This window comes from Poecilia mexicana, unplaced genomic scaffold (genome assembly GCF_051168715.1).
Source record: "Poecilia mexicana isolate PSO_F unplaced genomic scaffold, ASM5116871v1 scaffold_4, whole genome shotgun sequence".
Classification (NCBI taxonomy): domain Eukaryota; kingdom Metazoa; phylum Chordata; class Actinopteri; order Cyprinodontiformes; family Poeciliidae; genus Poecilia; species Poecilia mexicana.
Genome location: NW_028263373.1, coordinates 13,582,273 through 13,606,738, shown reverse-complemented (window position 1 = coordinate 13,606,738; position 24,466 = coordinate 13,582,273). Strand labels below are relative to the sequence as shown.

Here is a 24,466-nt window from a genome sequence, read left to right as displayed (position 1 = left end):
GTGATCATGGTGTTTTTGGCACCAGTACTTGTGAATAAAGGTAATCTGGATCTTCACAGATCTTTGGTCATGAAGAATGAAGCAAAAATTATAGGATGCACCATTATATCATATTTGGAAGCAACGTAGACAAATTGATGTTTATCAATTTCATCGAAATCCAATACAATCATAGTTGCTATGCATCAACTTTACAATAAAATGGCTCCACTGCCTTTGTAGGTCACCCCAAACAGAACATCCCATAAAAAACATTGAAATAATTTTAGATATTAATAAAGAAAATCTAGTATTTGTATTATCAGTACCAGAAGTCTGACCTGTGCAGCAAGCAGAATTTAAAAATGTTAAATAAAGCGTGTGTGTTTGAGTAATGCGTTTACTCACATGAACGATGAGAGATCCAAATCTCCCTCAGGTCTATGTCTGAGTGTCTTTTTCCTCCTTGGTCACAGATGCAAGGATTTCAGGCAAGAATCTCCCATATCAACTGAGAAGCATGGGTCAGTCTGTCTTTCATTAATTTATATGCATACACACTCATGCAAAGTAGACACAGTCCTACAGTGTCCTCAGTGTTAGCAACTAGCAGGCAGCAGGTGTCTGAAGACAGGGGAGACCTCTGTTGTGGATCACCCCTCCTCTCCTCCTGCTCCGGCCACCTTTGTTGGAGAGAGATTGGCCGTGACGAATGAGCCCACAGCCCACTTCTCAACCCACCAAGACACAAAATTCCTTTAATGGGAATGCATCTGCTCTGGCACCATGGTCGTTTTCTCCAGCTTCCATTTTTGTCTTCATGTGTATTCATGTACCACCTCACAATTTCATCAGTTCCAAATTGTTTCCCTTTAAACAAAATCCTCCACGGCACCAGTTTAATTGTCCCTACAGTAACTTGGGGGAGATGAGCTTTGGTCTCCGTATCCTTTACTCTGCTGGATAATCCTGCAGTTGTTTTCTGTCGTCCTCTATGTGGCTGCTGTTCCCTGGCAACAGCATCTCTCTCTCTTTCTATCTCTCTCAGCTCAAACCCTCTCCCCTCCCTTTTTCTCTCCTTGCCCCAATCTCTTTCACACAGCACACCATGGTTGTTCATACAACATGAAGTATGCAGTACCTTACCTCACTTTTAGCCAGCCAATCAGCTCACAGCTCCAGTTGTCCCGCATAGTGACTTTTCCATATAGGCCATGTTTGTGCCGTGCACTCCAAAGCTGTTATTTGGAATTTGGAAATAAGTAAATAAGTAAGTAAATAAATAAATAAAAGGTAGAAGAGGCAGTGTCTTCCATATTTTCATTTTATGTTATTTCATAGTAAATTGAAATGAATAAAACACCTCTGATGACATGTTATTACCAAATAACCACAACCATAATCATAACGATTAGCTTTCCTTTTTGTCTTAGTAGATTGACATGACATGTCATATGTCAAATAATAACAATTATTATGATTATGATATTCGTAATCATAATACATGGCTTCCCTTTGTGTCTTTGTGGATTGATATGGCATGAGGCCACAACTGCTGTTGTTGTCAAAACAACAACAACAATAGTAATAATAATAATAATAATAATTATAATTATTATAATTATTATTATTATTAAGCATTTTCTATGAAAGACTGCAGAATATAAATGCCAAAAAAAACTAAAATAATGAATATGCAACCGATTTTTATTTTTAGCTCACTCGTATTCTAAGAAGAATACTACTTGTATGAATAATAATAATAATAAAAAAAAATAATAATACAATTAACCGTATTTATTCCCTTCAGATTTACCAACTGGGGCAAGTGCGCTTCAAAGTACTTCCGTCTTTGCTCAATTATCAGTAGAGGAGCACTTAAACGTCGAAAACAATCTTTCAAAACCACTTGCTAATTATTTTTCTTTAAATTATCCGTATTTATTTCTCTGTAATGTGCTTACCGTGCATATGTCAGAGCTATATCCATTTTTAGGTCCTATTTGAACGTCGTTCTCGCAGGAGCCGAGCGGGTGGGAAACTATCTTGATGTTGAGTTCCTTCGCTTCGCTGCTGTTTGTCCCAGTCTGTGGTACTGTACTGTACCGGGGAGCTCGGCTAAAATGGCTGCAAGCAACTATTTCGGGTTCACACATGGTGCCAGTCCGCAGTACAGGTATTTCACACCACATACATTGTTGTCATTGTTCGAGTTAAGTCAAGGTTACCTGTTTCTGGAGAATAATCGGAGGAGACAGGGTCGTCAGAGTGCTACTCGACCCTCTGGTTCGGTAACGGTTAGCTAACGTTAGCTAATCGAATTGGCAGGCCAGCGTTTAACCGACTTGCAGCTTGACATTAGATGAACCCCACATTGCGGACATCCTCTATGGAGAAGGCAGTCCGGCTGTTTTGCTTCATGCTGAAATGTGAACATAACAGTGACAGACAGGCATAGCAGGCTTTGTGCTGCTCGACAATGGAGTTGTTTGCCGCGGCAGGTAAGATTTTTGGCCGGTGTTTGGGATTATGGAGGCTCACACTGCTCCAGTAATGCCGAGCTCTCTCAGCAGTCAAAGTTCTTGGCCTGAACGGAATTAGTTGGATTTTTGTGGGCAGGCTGAAAACTAGCTAATTAGTGAGACAGCCGCCAAGTCTCACTTTTGTAAACTTGAGTCATTAATAAATATCCTGTAAACCTGACAGGTATTCTTATAAATTGAATTATAATTATTCTGCGGTCAATGAGCTGCGAAGGTTTCCTGTTCTGGCCTGGATTCCAGCCAACAAATTTTGGCAAACGGGAATAGCTTTATAGCTCTGACTGTGCATCATCAAAGTTTGCACTACCCCATGATTAACTTAACACAAGATGTTTCTTTACTTTATGTAAAAGAGTATGTTACACTCCTAACATATACCATATACATTAAAAAAACAACAACAAAAAAACACCTTTGGTTACTTTATTTGTCTATACATTTTAATTTACAGGGGGTGGAAAAAGTAGCCTAGATCTATAATGCATAATACTATTTTAGAATGTGTGTGTGTGTTTTTTTATACAGTTTCATTTAAAAGAAAATCCAACCATTGTGAAAAATGCTGTAAATAAGTAAGATTGTAGATCCTTAACATTTTAAAGTACGGTGAAATGTACCGTTCCGTCAATAACGATACATAATCCTGGCATATTTACATTTAAAATAATTTTTGATTCGACAAAGAAGTTCTGAAAGTATAACAACAAACCCTGTAAAAAGGATGAACAATGTCTTTAAACGTGCATCAGACAGTTCAATAAAAACTGGTACTTTGAAAATATGTATGTCCTCAATAATTAGAGGGAAGTTCTTTACAGTAATCAAACCTTGTAATTGCTGACCAGCTTTTTTTTCCATGTTTGTACTGGTATTTTGATTATGAAGCTCACCTGGTTAAGCTCCAAGTCTTTAAAGACTCTGGCTGTGCTGCCCTGAAGCAGTAATATCACTTTGAGTCAGAGATAGCCTGTTGGTAAAATTAAATAACTTTAAGCCAAAAACCTTTCATGGGTATGAATCATTTTAGGTCCAACTATAAATATGTCACAGTTATAATGTGTGGTCTTGTTGTCTGGACTAGTTCAATGAGTGTGTTCTAGTTCAAGCAATTGGAATATCGCTGTGGAACATCCTGATGATATGGTTGTGTTTAACACACATTTCCATCATTCCTCGTTCTGTTTTCCATTATTATTATGTCCCCGCCACTCTCTGTGAGCTTTAGTATCTTTATTATTAAAATATATCTTGGCAAACTATTTGGACTCCAAGTGTAAATGCAGAGCAGTTGAAGTATAAAAATCTACCACATATTGCATCCAGGCAGTCGTCTGCAGTTATGCAATATCGCAAGCCTTTATATGGCAGTGGCTATTGTGATACAGTTTTGCATAGATTCATATTATGGTAAAGCAAAAATAAACCTATAATTTTATCAATATTTATGCTGATGCTTATTTTCAAAATATGAGAATAAACATGTAAGAGTTTATCACAGTTGTTTTGGATGTAAATTCATCACTGCATGCAAACTGTAAGCATAAATATTGCTCTAAGAATAAAACTACCCAGAAGGCTCCGCAACACTGCACTACAACCGCGAAACACTACACAGTAATAATAATGTTCAATCATATTTTCAAACTTTAGTTCGTTCTTTATATGTCAACCAACAGTGGAAGAATAACAACTACCATTACAATGATTTATGTTTTTATTTAGGTAATGTGTAAATTTAAAATTTACAGTAGGGCAGTGAAATGAAAATATTTTATGAAGGAATAGAGAATGTAAAATTTAATCAGACAATACATGTGGCCTATCAGGCATTTCTTGTTGTAGTCACTCTTCTTTAAGAGTTTTCCCCAGAAGAGCTTGAAACTTGTTATGTAAACTTGAATGTTATTACTTTATGTTTGTACTAAACATATTTGTCCTATTGCAAATGGGTTTAGTTTATCAGTATATTGTTAGTTGAGTAATTGTTATTGTTTTACTTTGTTGTTATCCATAACAATTGCCACTTTAGGTAATTGTGTGTTTAGTTTATGGGGTTTAAACAAATAAATGGCATTAGTTATTCATTTTTATTAAAATTAGTTTTATCAGTGTTTATTGAAACACATGTTGTCTAAGAAATTATGCTGCTAATTTGGAACCGTATAATCAAGTTGATCAAAATTGCTTAAAGCAGTAAAAATATTGTGCTTTTTGTGTGTGTGTGTGTGTCCATATCGACTAGTTCTACTTTAGAGAGATAACCATTTATGATACTATATATGTAATATAATATAATGTAGTATTGCCCATCCCTGTAGACATGCCCACACATTCAACCTCGCAGATGTCTTTTCTAAATTTATAATTCCACTTTTAGACAGATATTTGTTTACTTGTCAGACCTATCACATTCCTCAAGGGTACATGGGAAGCTTTTTTTAACTGGATATTTTAATAAAGTTAAAATTTATAGTAACAAGGAGATTCTATGTAAGGTTATAGACTTGTGCAAAAATATACTTAAGAAAAACATTTTCAGAAAATGTAAGAAGTCATGTAGTTGAAATAACCATTTACATTTAAATGTCCACAGAAAAAGTTACACTGCCGGACCATGCTACAGTCTTTATAAACTCAATACCACACGTTATGTTTATAAAATGAAAGCACCCTGGTCCAAATCAAATTCCTGCATGAGTCCAGATGCACTGATAAAGTCTGACTTTTAAAGTCAAGATTTACTGAGCTGCCGGAGCCTGAAGGATTTACAGAAAACTGGCTCCATCAAAGTAGCTGCAAGATGATTTATGGCTTGAGGCTTGTCTTTGTTAAAGAATTACAGATCTGTTTTGGGAAAGAGGCTTGAGTCGTCAGATGAAGCCAAAAGGGCCTGCAGGGAAGCTGGACACAAAACGGTTTTTAACATTGAAATGAAAGAAAGCAAAAATGAGATTTATAGATGAGTTATCAGTTTGGACCAGATAAGAACATTATTGATAAACTTTAATATGGTCTTTTGACCGACTGAAGAAAACAAGGACATTTTCATTGATGGTATCTCATTGTGAAACAGGTAAATGATCACGGTAGATAGTTGTATTCACCTGGACACTAAATGCATAACTGGACATTGAAATTTTTGATTTTCACATTTCAGCAAAAAGAAAAGGGTTCTGATTATCAAGTTTTTTTTAAACAACAGATAGTAATGTATTATGTCAAATGAGTATTTGTCATTGTGTCTTTTTGTAAAGTTATGATGAATGTTGGAATCTGGTCATTGTTTTTCATTTTAGTAGTCAAACTCAAAAAGCCAAATATATATATATTTTCAAAGTTAGAAGTTCATAAAATGATCCCTTCAATTATAAAAAATGCCTTTTGAAGTGCTTGATTAAAAATGTTTTAGCTGTTTTTGTGATCCATATTGAGCCAGGATCAGAGGTGGTGTACCGGTACATGATCTACGGTAGACAATATTTAGAAGTAACATGTCACCTGGTCTTTTATGAAAAAAGCTTCACTTTTTGTCAATTACTAACTATTGTGCTGGTGTTAAAGTTGACCCAGTTCTTTGCTTTTCTGTTTTTCTTCCTTTGTTTAGTACCCAGCCTCCCACGGCTTACTCCCATCCCTCAACAGCCAGCTACAGTGTCCAGCAGGCTCCAGCAGTGGCCCATGCAGTGACTGCCTCCTACTCCCCAGCTCCGGTCCAGGCAGCCAGGCCAGTGGCCTCTTCCCCATACCCTGCCTACCAGAGCCACCAGGCACCTCCAGACTACACCTACAGGCAGCCCGATCCTCCACAGTCCACCACCACCCCACAGACGTACCAGGTATACTCAGACATGGTCAGTTGCCCTTCGCTTCTATTATCATTTTTGCTCCTCTCTTTTGAATTACATGTTACAATTTTCTTTCATTTACTAGCTCTACTTCTTTTGTTGCACATAATGTAATTTAAAGGTTTTTAACACAGTTTGCTGTAACTTTCATCCTGAATGTTTTGTGTTTTATTAACAATGGACACAAAGTCTATGCGTTTTATAGTGTTCCTTAAATTTTTTTTAACAGCAGCAGGACAACTACAGCTACGTGCGTCCTGCTGCAGTAACGACTTATGACAACAAGCAGTATTACCAGACGAGTGTAGCGTCGACTCAGAGGACACCCACTGATAACTATTACCAGACTGGTAAGAAACATTTGTTTGTCTCATGTTATGTTTTATATATTTTAATGTTGATCAGACGTTTTTTTAAATTTTGACAGGTTATTTTATAAGAATGAAATAATCAGATTTTTTTTGACTTATTCATTTATTTCTCTCAATAACTGACAGATCAGCAACTCCTTGAAATTGGGCTTCCTGATTGACCCAACCCTTCTTTCGCACTGGCTCTTTCTTCATCTTGTTGCTTTGTTTCAGTCTCAGTAGGAGTGAAGAGCGCCTACAGCCCAGCTCCCTCCACTGCGTACAGCCAGCCTCCTCTGCCCCAGAGGCAGGTGACCGCCCTCAAACCTCTGGTCCCCTCCAGTGCTGTGTCAACCAGCTACAACATCTACCCAGTGTCCACTAGTGTCCAACAGCCTCCAACACCCATTTCATCATACACACCGGGCTCCTCATTCAGCTCCACCGTTTCCGCTACCTCCTACTCAGGTGAGAGAAAACAGATGGAACTTTCTTTTTGTCAATTTTTGCACTGACGATTCAGATTTTTTTTTTTATTTACCAAAAACCGATATTTATTTCCAATGCATTGTAATGAGGAAACTATTGCAATGTTACAATCTGTTCAATGATTTTATAATGCAATCAAAGAAGGATAAAAAGAACTACATTTATTCTTGAAATACAGTCAGTTTAAAAGGAAGAGTGAATTCATCTGTAATTTAATGCAGCTGCAGTGAAAACTGATGCTGAATCTGCACTGACTGCCCAATAGTTGAAGGTATCCTCCTTAGAAATAAGAAGAATATCCTCTTAGTTGATATTCTTCAAAGCCCACTGAAACACAAACTCATCAGAAGTTAAAAGAGGAAGATAATTTTCCTACTGCATGTTTGTTGTAGATATCTTAAAGCTGTCTGCTGCTGTGAAATTAAAGGACATCTTGTTTTGTTTTCCTTTTTGTAACAGCTAATTGTTCATGATGACCCACATTCTGCTTGCTTTCATTTCTTCATAAGTCCTCAGCATCTTCTTTATCCTCTCCCCCTTAGGCATCAGCTACTCCAGTTACGATTCCATTGGCTACACCTCTGCATCCACCCCCTCCTATTACCAGCCAGCTCTGTCCCAACCCCAGCCTCCACCGCAGCAGCCGCAACAACCCCAGCCCTCCATCCAGCCACCACCAAAACAGCTGACAAGTTCCTCTTGGAGTACCTCAGGGAGCAACATGGTGACGACTCCGACCGTCAACTCCTACAAAAAGCCGGCCTTTCACCAGAACAAGCTGCAGCGGCCCAAAGGGCCCCCTAAGCAGTCTCAGCTTCATTACTGTGACATTTGCAAGATCAGCTGTGCAGGCCCTCAGGTAGGCAGAGATGAAATATGTAAAAATCAGCTTTGTAGAGAAATATTTGATATTTTAGCTGTTTTATAGTGCTGCAGATTGCTGCTGATCAAAGCTAGGATACAAATATGACAGCTTTTTATCTGATTGGAGAGATGCTTTCCCCCCCATGTTTAGACATACCGGGAACACAACGAGGGTCAGAAGCATAAAAAAAAGGAAGCAGCCCTGAAGGCAGGAGGGCAGACTGGGACCACCAACGGACCCAGAGGGGTCCAGACCCAGTTACGTTGTGAACTATGCGATGTATCATGCACTGGGGTGGACGCTTATGCCGCTCATATCCGGGGAGCCAAACACCAGAAGGTTCGTTATGTCTATCTGCAACCTCCTAACAAGTTATATCTCTGAGGGTCCTGGAAGCTGCCATGTGTCCTCTTGTGGTTTGTGTCATTTTAAGTCTTTCAAATTGACATTTTCAAATATTCCTCTGTTTCTTTGTCATTCATGCAAAGGTGGTAAAACTTCACACCAAGCTTGGCAAACCTATCCCCTCCACTGAACCGGTGTTGGTGAATTCTGCCCCAGTTACGACAAACTCCACAAGTGGAAGACCTGCAGCATCCACCTCAGTGTCTCCCTCGGTTTCAACCGTTTCAACCCCGGTTGTAACACCCAAACAGCTGACTGTGACCACCACGGCCAAAACAGCCCCACCAATCAAGAAACCAGCTCCCACCAAAATAACTCTCACTTGTAAGTTTGATTTAAATCAATGATAATATGAAACTGTTTATCTCAACATTACACACTGTTTCATAGTTCTGCTTTTCTGTACATCATTTTCATAGTTTTTAAAAAAAAATTGTTTGCTGTAGTGTTGCATAAACATGAGATTTTGTGAATAATGAGCCCACCCACTTTATTATTAATATGATATGTAGTGATGCAGTGTCTGTCAAGGAGCTCTTTAAAACATTTGGTTTTCTGCACAGCCAACAAGCCAGCCAGCTCCCCTGCAGCAGCATCTGTGATGACTGTGGTGACTAAGGAGGAGCCAGTTCAGCTGTCAGTCCAGAAGATGGAGCCACAGACTGAAGATGAGCGATCTGACCAGGCTGGAGGCCAGGGAGACATCCAGCCTGTAGGGCATGACTATGTGGAGGAGGTAAGAGGAAAATATTAATGATCACATCCCCGTAAGAGCACTATGCTATGTTTGACTCCTGGTGGTTTTTACAGCCATTGCTGATGTCTCATTGTGAAATTAGACACCATTATTTATTGAAATAATAATAAAGTAAAGCTGCACTCTCCACATTATTGGAGACTAGAGGTGTGCCGATCGATCGGTCACCGATCACAATCGGGCCGATTTTCGTGAAAAAGTGCATGATCGGTGATCGGCGATCATTGTCTCTTTTACCGATACCGATCATTTCGCAGCCTGCCTGTGCAGCTGGTCTCCTCTTTCCTTCACTCTGCGCAAACGCGCAGCAACAAATCCTAAGCGATGTGGAACTATAACCCACTGAGTGAATGGGGAGGTTTGCGTGTTGCGGCGGAAAATTGAAGCAGGTCAAAATGCATCAACACAACGAAGCTAATACGACATAAAAACAATGAGATACTTGACGAGTTTGGCTACATCGAGGCTCACTGCAGTAAAAAAGACATACGGAGGATCAGATAGCAGGTAAAGCAGCGCACAGCTACAAACACTCACCCGGATTAGCATGACGGTCAGAAAGCTAAACAAATAACCCGCAAAATTATTTGTCTTCGTGCTGCGATGTAAGACGCTGGTTCTGCTCTCCTGTTGAACCGCTGCTACGCTACAGGTAGTAATATCTGACAGACGGAGCTTCGCTTCTGCTCCACCTGGTAGTGACTCTCACACCGAACCTGCTTAAAGCTGCAGCATCTAACTTAAAAAATACATTTTACATATGTATTAAAACTTTCGCTGTCCTAACATGAGACAGATAATCTCTGAAAAAATAATCGATCTCCTCCCTGTTCTGCATAATTACTCCGCTCAGTCAGAAACAGCCAATCAGAGCTAGCAGTAATCAGCTAGCCGCCATGCTAACAGGAAGTTTTCATTCAGTAACTCTGGATTGTTTATTGTAATGGAACCTGTTTTTGCCTTTGAATGTAAAGTTTTATACTTGAACTTCTTGGCAATGTTGAGAGGTTTTATTTTGGCTCTTTGCATTATTTAGCCTCTTCAGAGCCTTCATATGTTATCAGTCTGTTAAAGATAGTATTACCAATAGCAGTACAATTTGCACAATGCCTGTTTTGTTTAGTTTTCTTCTTGAAAAAAGTTATTAAAAACAAGTTTTTGTCTAAATTAAGGTGAATTCATGGTTCCTTTTTCCACATAATGTAACCAGTAGTGTTTATGATAATAATAATTATGTGATCGGTATCGGTGATCGGTATCGGTGTATCGGCCCTCATGGGTGATCGGTATCGGTATCGGGAGGAAAAAACCTGATCGGCACATCCCTATTGGAGACCCTTGTAAATATGTGTTCAGAAAATTTAAAATAGTTTGAACAATTTGTACTAACAGTAAACTGTTGAGATTTTTTTTTTTTTACTTCCTATACCATCAGTGTGTGATTGGTGGCTGTATAAAATACCAATCCATTCTTGTTTGTCCCAGTTCCAGTCATTTAAAACTTTTTAATTATTGTTCTGTCTGTAGATCTGGACAATATCAGATGGGCTGTCATTTCCCAGTTTACTAAGATTAGTGCATATCTTCCTTAGATTGATTTGCTTCATTTCATTTTATCGTTAAGTTATTGCAATAGAATCTAAAATTATTTTAAGGCTTTATATACATCTTTACAAAAATGATGTACATTGTAGCAAAAATTTTATATTGAAGCAGTTTTGCATCCATTTTTCAAGTAAATCTGCACTACAAAACTTAATGTTGTAGAGAAATATAAACAACAGATGAGGCTTGTATTCATTACATTTTGAAATTATATGTGAAAAAAATGGAGAGGAGTTTAGAGGTTTTTGCTTGAGTTTCGGTGTTAGTGAAGATGGCAGATATTTACTCGAAGTAATCAAAGTTGCAGAATGTTTGCAGAATCAGTCATATGTGTATTTTTAGCCCCTTGTGGGTATCGACTTCATCACAAGTGGAAAAAAACAACCCTTTGACGGTTGCTAAAAATGTAACAACATATGTACCTTCACGTAAAGTAGAACATTTTATTATGAATGTCTTCACCTGTTTTGACCTTCAATTTATGGCCAGGCATATTGGCTGAAAAGGATAAGAAGGAATGTGTTGCAATGCTGTGACAGAGCTGCACATGAACAATGTCTTGTTTAAAAAAAAAAAAAAAAAAAAACGAAAGAGAAAAAGGACCAACATTCTTCCAGAATGATGTAAGGGACTGATGAGATCTCAACTATGATAAATACTTCAGGTTGTTGTTGTTCGACAAAGTGCTTTGTTTTCAAACTAAAATTCGGTGTAGTTTATTATGTGCTGCTGTTCTTTTTCTCTTTTTTTTATTTTAAATCATTAACACCTTTAAAGTCCAAATAGTTTTTGAAATATGCTTTAAAATGTACAGCTAAAGAATTAAAATATGATTTATTCACTGGAGTCTTGTGCTTTCAGGTACGCAACGAGGATGGAAAGGTGATTCGATTTCACTGTAAACTCTGTGAGTGCAGCTTCAATGACCCCAATGCTAAAGACATGCACCTAAAGGGACGGAGGCACAGACTGCAATACAAAGTAAGCTGCTTCCTGTTTGATTGACCCTTTCAGATACATCTGTGCTACGGTGCTGTAACTGAAAGTATACATTTTTTGGTGAAAAACAGTGTACAGGAAGTTTAACTTGGTTGAAAGAAGTACATTTAAGATATACTTTTAACTTATGTTGCACAAGTTTCTTCAAAGAGTTGTAGATTATTGGTGGCTACCCACAAAATGCCTGGATGTTTGCATGATTTGGTTTAGTCTTGTGTTTCCTGTGATCAAGTCATAATTTAAATCTCCTGAGCTGCTTGTGTTTCTACTTCCTCTGAAGTCGCCCACTTTACTTTCAGAAAGCATCATGATGCTTCGACCCATTTTATTGTAAATCTTAGTTTGAACTGTGGTTCTTGGTTCAAGGTGATTTCTGTAGGTTGTTTAAGTAGAATCGGTTTTTCAGGTTGACAGTATTTGGTTTGCTGATGACTGAACATCTATTTTAAAAGCTTCCTGTTTCACATTCACTCTGCTACATTATTAAATAAGGTACAACTTAGAAGTGAGGCACAATTTTCAATACAGTTTCAAGATTTATTGAGATGAACATTCAAAAATATGTAACTATGTTAGGTTTTTGTACTCCAATGTCAAAATAAACTGAAGGGCAAATAAAGAAAAATGAGCCTAGAATTGTAAATGTAAATAGACCTTAAATTTTAATGTGAGAAACGATGATAATCATCCTGAAACGTCTCCACCACCACATAAATAAAGCGGAGGGAATAAGAAGCTGTTGCTCCAACCTTCTTCTGCACTCTTCAGATGAAAGAAAGAAACTTAATTCTCAAGTCAGATTAAAGAAGAAATGAGGAAGAAGTCTTAGGGGCAATTATCAACCTAATATAAAAAATTAAATATGAGATCTGGCAATAGGAAAACCTGTCTATTGTATCTGTCTTCATTTGCTCTGCCAACTTCTGATTTTCTGCAGAAAAAAGTGAACCCAGAGCTTCCTGTGGAGATCAAGCCAAGCAATCGGGCCAGAAAGCTTCAAGAGAGCAAGCTGAAGAAGCAGAAGCAGAAGGCTGTGCTGAAGAGACAGAGAGAGGATGAGCAGCGCTGGCACATGGAGATGAGGTCCGGCTTGACTCTTTGTCACAGGCCTAAACTTCTTCCCATTTTGACGTCAGTTTTGAAAGATGTTATTGTTGCTACAGAAGTGACTAAAAAAGCCAGAATGAGTAAGTTGCATCCACGTTGGTAACGGCAGTAAAAGGGAAGTGGGTGAAGTTGAGCACTTGACAGTAAGACTCACATGAATAGACTGCGTGTGATGCCTCTCACTCACATGGTTTTCCTCGTTTATCAAAAAAAAAAAAAAAAAAATTTTTTTTTACTAGTTTTCTAGAGTAGTTCAGAACAAAATATTTTACAACACAATATTTTTTAAAGTTGACTTTATTTACATTAGTGGGTGGGTAAATTGTCCCTCTTTCATGCAGACGGTATGAGGAGGACATGTACTGGAGAAGGATGGAGGAGGAGCAGATGTACTGGGGGGAGCAGAGGCGCAGGATGCCTCCTCCACCTCCTCCGCCTCTCATGAGTCGCCCTGGCATGCCAGTGCCCCCTCTACTGGTGAGCATCTTGTTCTTCATTTGGTGTGTATGGTGGATTGCTGTAAAGAAAAATGTTACACTTATCTCATGTTTAATAAGATTAGACTTATCCTAACTCTTCATAGCATTGTCATCATTGAAGCAAGAGATTAACGATTTTAATTATCTACTTCGACCTTCTGACCCTGACGATAATGCTGCCTTATCAGTTTTAGACCTGTCCACCATCAGTGCCTCTACCGTATCTTGAACTGTGTGCAGACACTGCTCTTAAATTGTTCTACTCTTATCCTGTGGACTTTTTCTGTCGGTCTTGGACAGTATTATTCCTTTTTTCCAATATGGCGTCCCTCAGGGTTCTGTGCTGGGCCCTGTTTGTGTGTTTCATCTTTTTTTTTTTTTTATTTAGTCTTTGATAAGCAGGATATTACTTTTCATTCTCTTGTGGATGAAATTAAAATCTGCCTCTTTCTATAAATAAAAAGACTGCCTCTAGATTGTCCTAAAGACAAAAAAAAAAAAACATTAATTGAAATAAATCCTGAGCCTAAATGAAAACAAAACTGAGAATATTACCATGAATAAAACATATTTTGGGACATCAAGGAGTTGTTTGTTAACAGGCAATTTAAAGAATATTGGCATTGACCATGAGTGTGTCTCTGCTTTAAGAATTGTGTCCGGCGCCCTGACTCTGCTGATGATCGTCACATCATGGCCAAGCATTCAACTATTTACCCGGTGGAAGAGGAGCTCCAAGCTGTTCAGAGGATTGTCTCTCATTCTGAACGAGCTCTGAAACTGGTGTCAGACTCTCTGCTCGACAAGGAAGAACCAGCCGTACCCTCTACTGCTGCTGAGGGAGAGGCTACAAGGCAAGTGGAGAGGCCTCTTTTTATCACAGTGCTTTGAGTGACATGACAATGTCTAAAGTGACATTAGGTTTTCTAACATAGATGTTCTTATGCTTAGATATCACAGCCCTGGAATGTGCTGCATTGGACATTAAAATGTTAAAATTAAACCTAGGAAATATGAAAAATAATCGATAAATCCTAAAATTGTTTGAATGAATCAAACAGCTATATATTTTATTTTTTTTATTTTTCAAAAGCAGAAAAAGTTTTGATTGATTCATCATTTGCTATAAATCCTATTTGCTTTTAGAGGCAACATGTTTTACATCAAGACGTTACAAGATGTCAGTCTACTTGTAGTAGAGCAAAGGTAACATTACTCTTTGTGGCTGGCTGTTGCTTATTGTGCATCGTTAGTAGCAGTGAACTGAGTGGGGAGGTCACAGTATCTAGATACACTTCCTGTGGTGTATTGGGCTTCACAGTTTCAACAATACCTGTGGTGAAAGAAGATAGCCCAAGTCATAATTACTCTAACTGAAGAGTTCACATCACCATTCATAAAAATAAAGTCAGTGCGTCATATTTCCTTCTTTAATTTTAGTGCGCCGTTTTGAGTTTGTGGACATTTGGAAATATATTTCAGGTTGAGCCTTGAACCTTAATGTGCGGTTTTTCTTGTCAGTGCTGAGAACCCGGCCCGGATGCTAAAAGGTGTGATGAGGGTGGGGATCCTAGCCAAAGGCCTGCTGCTTCGCGGGGACAGGAATGTGGAGCTCATACTACTAACAGCTAAGAAACCCACCGTCTCATTACTGAAGAGCATCGCCAAGCAGCTGCCAAAGGAACTATCGGTAAGCGTTCAGTTAATCATTTGAAAGATGGGTTTTATACTCCAAATATGTATTTTCTGGGCTTTTCGAGTGAGTTACTTCCTCTTTTATATGATCTTGAGAGATGGAAAAAAAAGAACCACAAGGATATTATTCAAAGGAAGTTTTAAAATTGTGTCATTAGTTCATTACTTAAAGAGGAAGCAACATTATTTCTTGTCATCTACAGACTTGGCTGAAAGAGAGGTAGTTGTGAAACAGGTAAAAGAAGAACCAGAGGCTTCCTCTCCTGATGTTTGTGCCGCGGGAGAGGAAAAGCATCTTTTAAATTTGACTTCACAAATATCATTGCTGTATGTCTTACCTTAGGAAAAGTATTAAACTCAATTTTTCAAGTTGGCTCAGACATAAATAACAGTTTATCCTCAAAAAAGGTACACACTTTTGAAATATTACCTAAACCTAATATTACCTAAACAGTCAAAACTTTACCTCAATACAGTGGACAGTAGCATTTACAATGCTTCGTTTTTCCTTATTTCATGTTTTCCATATTTTATTTATAGCTGCAACGGCATAATTTAGAGCAAAGCACATAAATTTTATAATGGCCTAGTCAAAGTTCAGACCAAAATCCAACTGAGAAGTTGTCAAAATTTGAAAATTGGTCACAGAGGACCTCCTTCCAATCTGGTGTTTTTCAAAGAAAAACGGCCATGAATTTTAATCTGTTGATGTGCAAAGCTGCTAGAGACTCTAGAGAAGATTGGCTTTTGTTGGTGAATTGTAATGACAAAACATAAAAACATTCAAGGAGACTCTTGGTCGGCTCCTGGCTTTAATTCTGTTGCCACATTTTAATTGGTATCCTGCTAGAATAGTGTTGTGCCACAAAATCTTAAAGTGACACTCGGCCTGTTTTCAGTTCGTTGCTTTTAGTCTAGACTATCTTCATGTGACATCATCTGGGGACTCAAGCTCTGGGAGAAATGCTTCCGCAACTGTTTTGTTATATTTAACCCAAATGTGTTTTTTCGTGTGAGGCTACGAGACAACTTTATACAACATTATCATGTGATGCTTACCATTTTCCCTCCTGCTGTGGCAGTATGAATGTTTTATTAAAGGAGCTTTCCACTGATCTTTAGATTTACTGCCTGGTTACGACACCTGAATCCTACAGAGTGAGATGAGACTTGTTGCATTATCCTCCCAGTTTATTTTCAAAATTTTGCATCTTTAAATACATTTTTCATGACCCATCAGAGAAATCACTCATAGTGACTCTTATATTTCTTAATGAGGAGACTCAATCCCAATGGCCTTTAACAGAGGCTACAAACACAGCAATTACCTCATAACTTAACCAAACAAGGCTATTTTTACCCCTACACCCTTCCTCCTCTGTAGTGAGTAATCCAAGTGTCCTTTTAACCGGCAGACATTTTCTGAAGATCAGTATGAGGTGCAGGCTCATCCCGACGAGGCGAACGTCGTGATATGTTCAAGCCAGGAGCCCAAAATGCAGGTGACCATTTCTCTCACCTCGCCGCTGATGAGGGAGGACACTGCTGCTGAGAAGGACAAGCAGGCAGAAGGAAAAGCGGCCGAGAAAGGTTAGAGAAGCCAAAGCTTTCAGTACCAAGCAACCAAATGTGTAGTACACATCTGTAATACACCTAATATACCCATAATTTCCCTCTTACTCCACCGTCTAGGGATCTAAATGTAATCCACAGAATTAAGTAATGTTGTTGGGATTTTTACAAAGCCCAAATTTAAGATTTCTTTTAACCGTTAACAATTTAATCACCTTTTTATTTGTCCCACTTTTTTTATCTGCCCATTTTCTTTTGCAGCTACACTAGTCGACCATTTATTTCCTAATGGGAATCAAAAGCCGGGCTCTCCGACCTTTCTGTGCCAACAGGGTGTGTCTTTATTTCATGAACGCATTCTCATGCAGAATTTCCAGAACCTCATCTTAGACGACAGTCATTGTTCTGATAATGCCCAGGGATGAACATCTTTCCAGTAGACTTTCTGTTTATAAACACCACCATTCATATGTAGGAGGTTTACATTGAAGTAAATGGTAAGTCTGTCATTCCTGCATCATCTTGAGGCATTATCTATGTTGAGGTACTGGAGTGTTCTTTACCTGCATCACAATGATCTGATTTTAATAACTGAAAGTGACTCTGTTGTTCTGACAGTTTCCCCTTAGGCTTACATCTTTTTGGAGAGGCAGATGGAAGGACACCAAAACAAACACTGAAAAGACTTGTGTTCATGTTTGTCTGCTTTCCTACCACCACTGCTTGTTAGCGATGTCTAAATATTTTAAAATACTCCTCCGCAACCTAAAGTATGTCATACGATTGACGCTAAACAATTTGAAATGGAAAGAGCAGCAAATATTTCTCTCCTGCTGCTTGAATGACAATAAATTGCTGAATAATGATGATGTTTAGGACATTTATTTGTAACTTCTGTTTTGATACATGGCCATATAAAGAGGGCAAGCAAACACTGTCAGTCTGTCTAAAATCAGCTGTGTCATATACAGCGGATCCCCGATATTCTGCCTCTATAACTGCCTATTTTCATTGTTCAAACACTAAATATACCTTATTATATTTAGTGTAAATTTGGAAATACTAAAGTGCAAATAGACGGTGGTCCACTGTACTCATATGAAGGATTGTAGGCGATTTTACAGAGTTATGAAAAAGTCAAATTAATTTTACCTTGGTCACAGTTTTATTTTTTTAAAATCATATACAACAAATGTGCTAATTACACAAAATATAATTTCATGTTGTGTGATTTATATATTGAGAGTCTGAACAAAACTGATTAGCTATTTAATCAGCTGCATAGTTGACTGGGTGCGCTGGCCTGCAGTCTGCTGCTTGACATACCTGCCTCTAGTCTTTTTGAAATCCAGCTTTAATTGGAAGAAAAAAAGTATCAGCTTAACACCAGTTGTAAGTGGCTCTCTTTCAGTTTCCACACCATGACTTTCAAAATGGAAAATTCTGCCTTGTAAACAAACAAAAACAATATGTTAGAAACCTATAAAGAGCTGATAAAGTGAGGAATGTGTGGGCAGAGAGACACTCTGCTCTTGCAGCCAGAGGAAGTTCTGCTCTCTCTGGAATTTGATCCCACCTCCTATTAGAGGAGCTTGAATAAACCATAACATTATGCTTGTTCCCATAAACAGTGAAGAGAAAAAGACCAGAATCATTGTGTTGCAACCACTGCTTTTCCTGTTCTAGTAACTGCAGTTATTTAAGTATATTGTGTTTTTTATTATTATTTTTAATATTATTAAAATCATTTTTGAAAACATGGTGCAGATGTTTTCAGCCGGTCTTGTATTTTATTTGGGTTTGTTAATCAGTGCTTTCATTCTGTATCAGCAGACCCTAGCAGGCCAAAGTCATGTGAAGGCGACACTGATGCACATACCACTAAGAAGAAATGTTGATAGATCAAGTTGATCCATTTTTAGGGCTTTTTTTTTTTTTTTTAAAGAATAATAAAAACTTCACTGTCATCAGAGCATCTGAAGCGCTCCTAAATTAAACCTTTGAAAATTGTAATGAATGTGGATTTTTGATTCTAAGTGGTATGATAGTGTAGGCTTCAAAACAGATTTTTTTATTTTTGTTTTTCCATGTAACTCTATTAAACACTACAGCTCTCATTAACTTGGAAATGTGGAAACCCCATGGCTGACTAGTGAAGACGTCACTAACCACATTTACTTTTACAAATAAAAGATTCACATTTAGATGACCAGCTGCATTGACGGTCTACACGGTTGAACCATGTTTTTCTCTAACAGGTTATCTAAAGGTTTTTCTCTTATTTCTTGCTAATTTTATCATCACACCTGTTATATTTTTCATCAGTCTTATTTTTACCTGGTTGCTTGTGATGTGTTAGAATATGTTTGCAGACAGATTCTACATGTTTGAGTTTTGTTCACACTTGTTTCAAAGCAGATTTTTGTTCTTCTGTAGTTTGTGGGCTTGTTGGGAAGAGAAACAAAAACAAGAAGTCTACCACGCTCAGAATGGGAAAAAATTACATAAATGAGAATAATTACCTCTGTTTCAACAGCTTGGAAACATTTTACATAAATTATCATGTTTTCTGTTTGAGGAGCAAGTAGATGTGAGTTTAAATTTGGGAGAATAACGACTCAATTTTTATTTTTCTGGGTAAAAACTACAAAAATATAATATTTTGATCTCAGGCTAAAAGAGAAAGCAGAAGGAAATGTACCGATCGGCCACAAAGCAAACTCCTGTTACTGTTTTTGTTCCTTCAGCCTTTAAAACAAAACTCTGGGGCTTTTCTGGAGTCCAGGAAAGCAGCTGATCATTTGAATCGTTTGGGTGGGGAAAATACAGAGCAGGACCAGTAACCTTGTGGTCGTTGTAGTTTTACGCAGTTGCACACATTGCTGTGATAGAGAGAAAGGTGGCTGAGTGCTACGGCAAGACCAAAGCTTTTTTTAGCAGAACTTTGTCTTTACTTTTAAATAATCCTGGTTGCTTTTAGTAACTATATTTGTTTTAAAGGTTGTGGCTGATCAGTGCTCATGTTGGAAAATAGAAACTGTCTCTAATGTCTCATTTTTTTCCTTTTTTTTTTGTCAGAGCAGACAGTTTTATTTACCACCACTGAATGTCACAAATAATACAATCAATAACACTGTTTGCTTTGGTTTTCAAGTTGGTGGACATCAACCAAAACTTTTGAAGGAAATGTATTTCATTTCATAAGTCGTGTCTGTTCTTGACAAACCAAACCTAACTGTACTTGTGTAAAAGGTGGACTGGATTCAAACATGGCCTCTTTTCTCTGAATGTGGGATTTCTTGTTTCTGTTTTCATTCCTGAAAACTCATTTGTATTTTTTTTTCTTTTTTCTTGTCTTACTTAGAAACTGTCTTCCAGACTGGTTTTGTTTCTCCTTTTATTGATGCCTGTTTTGTATCCTCTTGAATACTGACTAAAACAGATTCTCTGATGTTTTTTTTTTATTATTATCATTATACTTGCATGAACTATGAGAGATATTCCTACTCTCAATCAAACGCAGTAACAACTTGAGCTATATACTGCTTTCATCATGAGAAGTCTGCAAGATGTCGAGTAAAACTGCTTTTTATTTTCAACAGATCTGTCAGAGAAGGATCCTCCCGATGTTTTAAACAGGAAGAAATGTTTGGATAACCTGGCTTCCCTCCGACATGCCAAATGGTTTCAGGTAAAGTTTAGGGGGAAAATCCTTTTGTTAATGTTACAAATATGCTCTTTTATTCTTAGATGTACTGTAAGAAATGTTCCCATGGTACAGATAAGTGTTAAAGTGCAATAGTTATATGGAAGACGAAGGATATATATAAACAGTAAAATATAGGATGAAATTGTTTTCTATGTAAGATCGAATGCAGTATGTTTTATTGTCAAGACAATGTATGCAGATGGCTGATTATTATGTTGAAAACTTTGTTCAAAGTAAATAAAATTTATGTAATATTCTGTGCTTAAATTGTATTGTTGACGCAACAGAAGTCCATATTCTCAGAAATAAATGCTTCCTTTTGACAAGGCTTTCTCTTTTTCTTCTCTAAAGGCTCGTGCAAATGGATTGCAGTCCTGCGTGATCGTCATTCGGGTGCTGAGAGATTTATGTCAGCGTGTTCCCACCTGGGGGAAGCTGCCCAGCTGGGTAAGTGCTGCTCAGTTCTCTGGGAGCTATAAAATAAAATGAATATCATCATTGCACGAATAATAGGTTTCAACCAAACATGAAAAGGTTCAGATTTAGTGGTTTTAGAGGGACTGTGCAAACATAAACTAGAGTTTGTTCACCTTTCTCCTGTCAGGCCATGGAGCTGCTGGTGGAGAAGGTGATCAGCAGCGCTTCAGGCCCGCTAAGCCCCGGGGAGGCCATGCGCCGGGTCCTGGAGTGCATCTCCACAGGCATCCTGCTTCCAGGTCACAAATTAGCACAACCAGAATAAATAACTTTATTATGGGAACTGTTTTTTGCTCCACAGTGATGCAGCAAACGCAACTGAACTTGGCTGCAAAGTGGTTCTGTTGTTGTTACCGTTCTCTCTTGTCATACAGATGGCCCCGGCCTGATGGACCCCTGTGAGAAGGAGCCAACAGATGTGTTGGAGAGCATGAAGCTTCAAGCCCGGGAGGATATAACTGCCAGCACACAGGTGCTTACCTGCAGCTTTGCAGCGCCCTGCGAAAGCATTTATGTCACGTCAACTTTTTATGCTGTTTTTTCATGTTAAAAACAACACATTTCAGTATAGTTCAATGGGATTTCACGTGACAGAATGACACAAAGTAAGTAATTAATAATTGTGAAGTGGAAGGAAACAATGTATTATTTTTTTAACAAACAAAATTTGAAAAGTGCGGTGTGTATTTTGTATTCAGCCTTTGAGTTAATTCTTTGCAACACAAATGTTTTTGTGTTGCAAAGCTTTTCACATCTGCAGGTTGATTTTTTTTTTTTTTTTGTCTCCATCTTTTTGACAAAACAGTTTTTAGCACAGATATCTTTAGTGGATTTAGGTTTGGATTGGGATTAATTCTAATCCAACAATATAGATAACATTATTTAGTTATTGATCTAATGAAAGTCTTGCGCTCTGGTCTTCAGTCATTTGCAAACTTGACAGTTTGTTTTGGGTTTTTTTCCATCAACTCTGACCAGCTTTCCTCTCCTCTCTGAAGAAAAGCCACAACATGACGGTGCTAATACCACGTGTTACCACGAGGGTGCTATGTTCAGTTAAATGTGAGATGTTCAGTGTTAGTTTTCCATTGCACAGGTTTTTACATGTAAGGAAAAAAGTTGAATTCGGTCTCATGTGACTAGAACTCCTTGTTCCATTGGTTTCCTGTCTCCTACGTGGATCATGACCAACTGCAAACCAGACATAAAAGGATTCTTGCCACTCTTCTACAATAAAGATTTGTAGAGTACATCACTAATAGTTGTTCTGTCGACAGATTCTCCAGCCTGAACTGTTCATCTCTGCAGCTCCTCTAGAGTTTCCATGGAGCTCTTGGCTGCTTCTTTGATTCTTACGCTCCTGCCCTGTCTGTCAGTTTAAGTCAGCAGCAGGGGTGGATTTAAAGGATTTGTGTTATATAAAGCACAATGTCTACAAAACACACATTCATTAAATTAAGAACAATCTAAAAACTTTGGCTTTTTAGATTGTGCCGCTGTAAGCCCGTTCTGCAGGTTGATGGCCGAACGTTAGTTTCATTTTCAGAACTACACTGTGTGAGATGTTTACAGGTTAGGATGTTGTTAAACTACTTTAAACTGTCTGCTGTGTTCCTTCGTCTTCACGGGTTTACCCCTTTATCTACTGTTGTACTAATTTGTTGACTTCTAAAGGCGGCTGGTTGGATTTTATTTAGGGGTATCAAGTGGAGGGGACTAAACACAAATGCACATCATACATTTCATGGTTTTATTTGTGCATAAATGTTGAACACCATGCATAATTTTCCTTCCACTCTGCATAGATGAACTAATTTGTTTATTTTATGTCCCCTAAAGTCTCTAAAGACTATTGAAGTTTTTGGTTCTAATGCGAAAAACTTTGAAAGTCGCTGTAATTGAACTGAATGCTACAAATGTTAGATGCAGCCCACAAATCTCCGCATTCTGACGTTTCCTGTTTTTTTTTTTTGTTTGTTTGTTTTTTGGTCCCAGCATGCTCTGCGACTTCTTGCTTTCCGTCAGATCCACAAGGTTTTGGGCATGGAGTCGCTTCCAGCGTCTAAGGCCAACGCACGCAACCGCAAACGCCGACGGGACGTCAGCGACACGGGGGAAGGAGAGGGAGAGGGCAAAAAAGACAAGAAGGACGAAGCTTGACCTCTGCCCCCACAGCAGAGGTGTTTGCTAGTTTAGAGACTGGTAGAATGTCACTATTATTTTTTTTTTTTTTAAATCTCAGAAAAAAACTTTAACCCACAGATGTACACGTATAAATATAACCTATGACTCTACATGTTACATGTCTACCGTTAAATCAAGAGGAATTATGCATTTGGAGAAGGTTTTGGGCTGATGGTTGAAGACCAGATTTAATGCAGTTTATTTTGAAGCTGCAGTTATTTCATTTTATTTAAAAAATAATATTAATAATAATGTTAAAGATGCATCATTCCAATTCGGTTTTGTGTCACTATTAAACCGAACCCTCTGTTTTTTTTTGTTTTTTTTTATCTTAGGCAATCACCACTTTTATTTCCTGTCTCCTTAGAGTCTCAAGTACACTAAGACACCTTCACCTCAAGTTTTATTTTTAGTGCTTACCTCTGCTGTTCTTCAGGCCAGCTCACTCTCACTCCTGATCTCACTGAATTAACTTTGCTGCTTAAAAATACTTCATTATGAAATATAGGAAGCTTTGCATTGTTGGAGGAGTAAGAGCCACATACAATACTGTGATGTTTTACGGTGCCTACAGATATAAAAAAAATAGCGAAAAAAGGTTGTATAAATATTCAGGTTACTTTTGCACCAGTTAAAGCTCCTCCGGTTGTATAAACATCTTAGGAGACGTTGGGGTTGAGCTCAACCCCCCTTTATGAAACCTACAAAACAAGTCAAAGCTAATCTAAGTTATGAAACCTACATAGACAGGAACTAACCTCTGAGGTTTTGTCTTTAGGGGCTCACTTGAAAATATGTTTGTCTCTGCAGATGGAGGTCTTTCCTTGCACAGTTTTATTCAGAGGAAACGAAGCACTTAAGAGATGACAATGTATGCAGCCATAGTTCTGTCTTTTTAAATATTATGCCTAGAAATCCTGTTTTTCTTCCAAAGAAGGTTTAGGGGAGGGGAGGATCTTTAGTCAGACAAATAGACTGAAAATCTGCTGTACGGATCAAAAGGTTACAGTCCCTTGACTTTCTTCCTTGTGCCTGCGTCATGTGTATTACAAAAGACTGAGTAAGGGGAACATTTATAAGTTGTTTTGCGTGGTTAGTGTTGTCTCAGTTAATAGTAGAGGAAGGGACGGTTGCACAACATAAAAACCGATATGAGAGAGTTACTTGACATGTTTTAGTTTGGTGTTTATTTACAAAGCCTCATATACGAGTCCCGCTTATTTTATTTACAAAGGACGTCGCGGTCTGCTTTTGTATCGTTTAAACGGGAAGTGTGAACGTCGCTGTCCTATTATTTGAATGTATTTGTAGTGATGCGTAAAATTAAGAGGATGTAATAAAACACTCTTCAGACGGTCCGTCTCCTGTTTTTATTATTTCTGGACAGGGAAGATTAAATAAAGGAG

General features: G+C 38.1%; 1 protein-coding gene across 3 annotated transcripts; it reads left to right on the top strand.

The window, feature by feature from the left end:
* The first annotated feature begins 1,859 nt into the window (after positions 1–1,859).
* zfr2 (zinc finger RNA binding protein 2) lies at positions 1,860–24,414 on the top strand. Of its 3 annotated transcripts, none has more exons than XM_015013239.2 (19): positions 1,860–2,155; positions 6,127–6,358; positions 6,597–6,717; positions 6,952–7,185; positions 7,749–8,065; positions 8,222–8,410; positions 8,560–8,800; positions 9,040–9,212; positions 11,700–11,819; positions 12,775–12,920; positions 13,286–13,421; positions 14,075–14,277; positions 14,945–15,113; positions 16,534–16,708; positions 20,293–20,381; positions 20,751–20,846; positions 21,004–21,115; positions 21,251–21,348; positions 22,872–24,414. In XM_015013239.2, the coding sequence occupies exons 1-19, from the start codon at positions 2,103–2,105 to the stop codon at positions 23,034–23,036; spliced, it is 3,069 nt and encodes a 1,022-aa protein (XP_014868725.2). In that variant the 5' UTR covers positions 1,860–2,102; the 3' UTR covers positions 23,037–24,414. The 3 variants fall into 3 exon arrangements, with proteins under 3 accessions (XP_014868725.2, XP_014868724.2, XP_014868723.2); XM_015013238.2 differs by having other exon boundaries at positions 6,127–6,373; positions 6,600–6,717; XM_015013237.2 differs by having other exon boundaries at positions 6,127–6,373.
* The last annotated feature ends 52 nt before the right edge of the window (positions 24,415–24,466 follow it).

Bases quoted from the DNA above. Each gene is read 5' to 3' on its own strand.
- zfr2 (XM_015013237.2), top strand. From the start codon at position 2,103: ATGGCTGCAAGCAACTATTTCGGGTTCACACATGGTGCCAGTCCGCAG. The intron at 8,411-8,559 runs GTTCGTTATGTC...ATTCATGCAAAG, and splicing joins GGGGAGCCAAACACCAGAAG to GTGGTAAAACTTCACACCAA. The intron at 8,801-9,039 runs GTAAGTTTGATT...TTTTCTGCACAG, and splicing joins CACCAAAATAACTCTCACTT to CCAACAAGCCAGCCAGCTCC.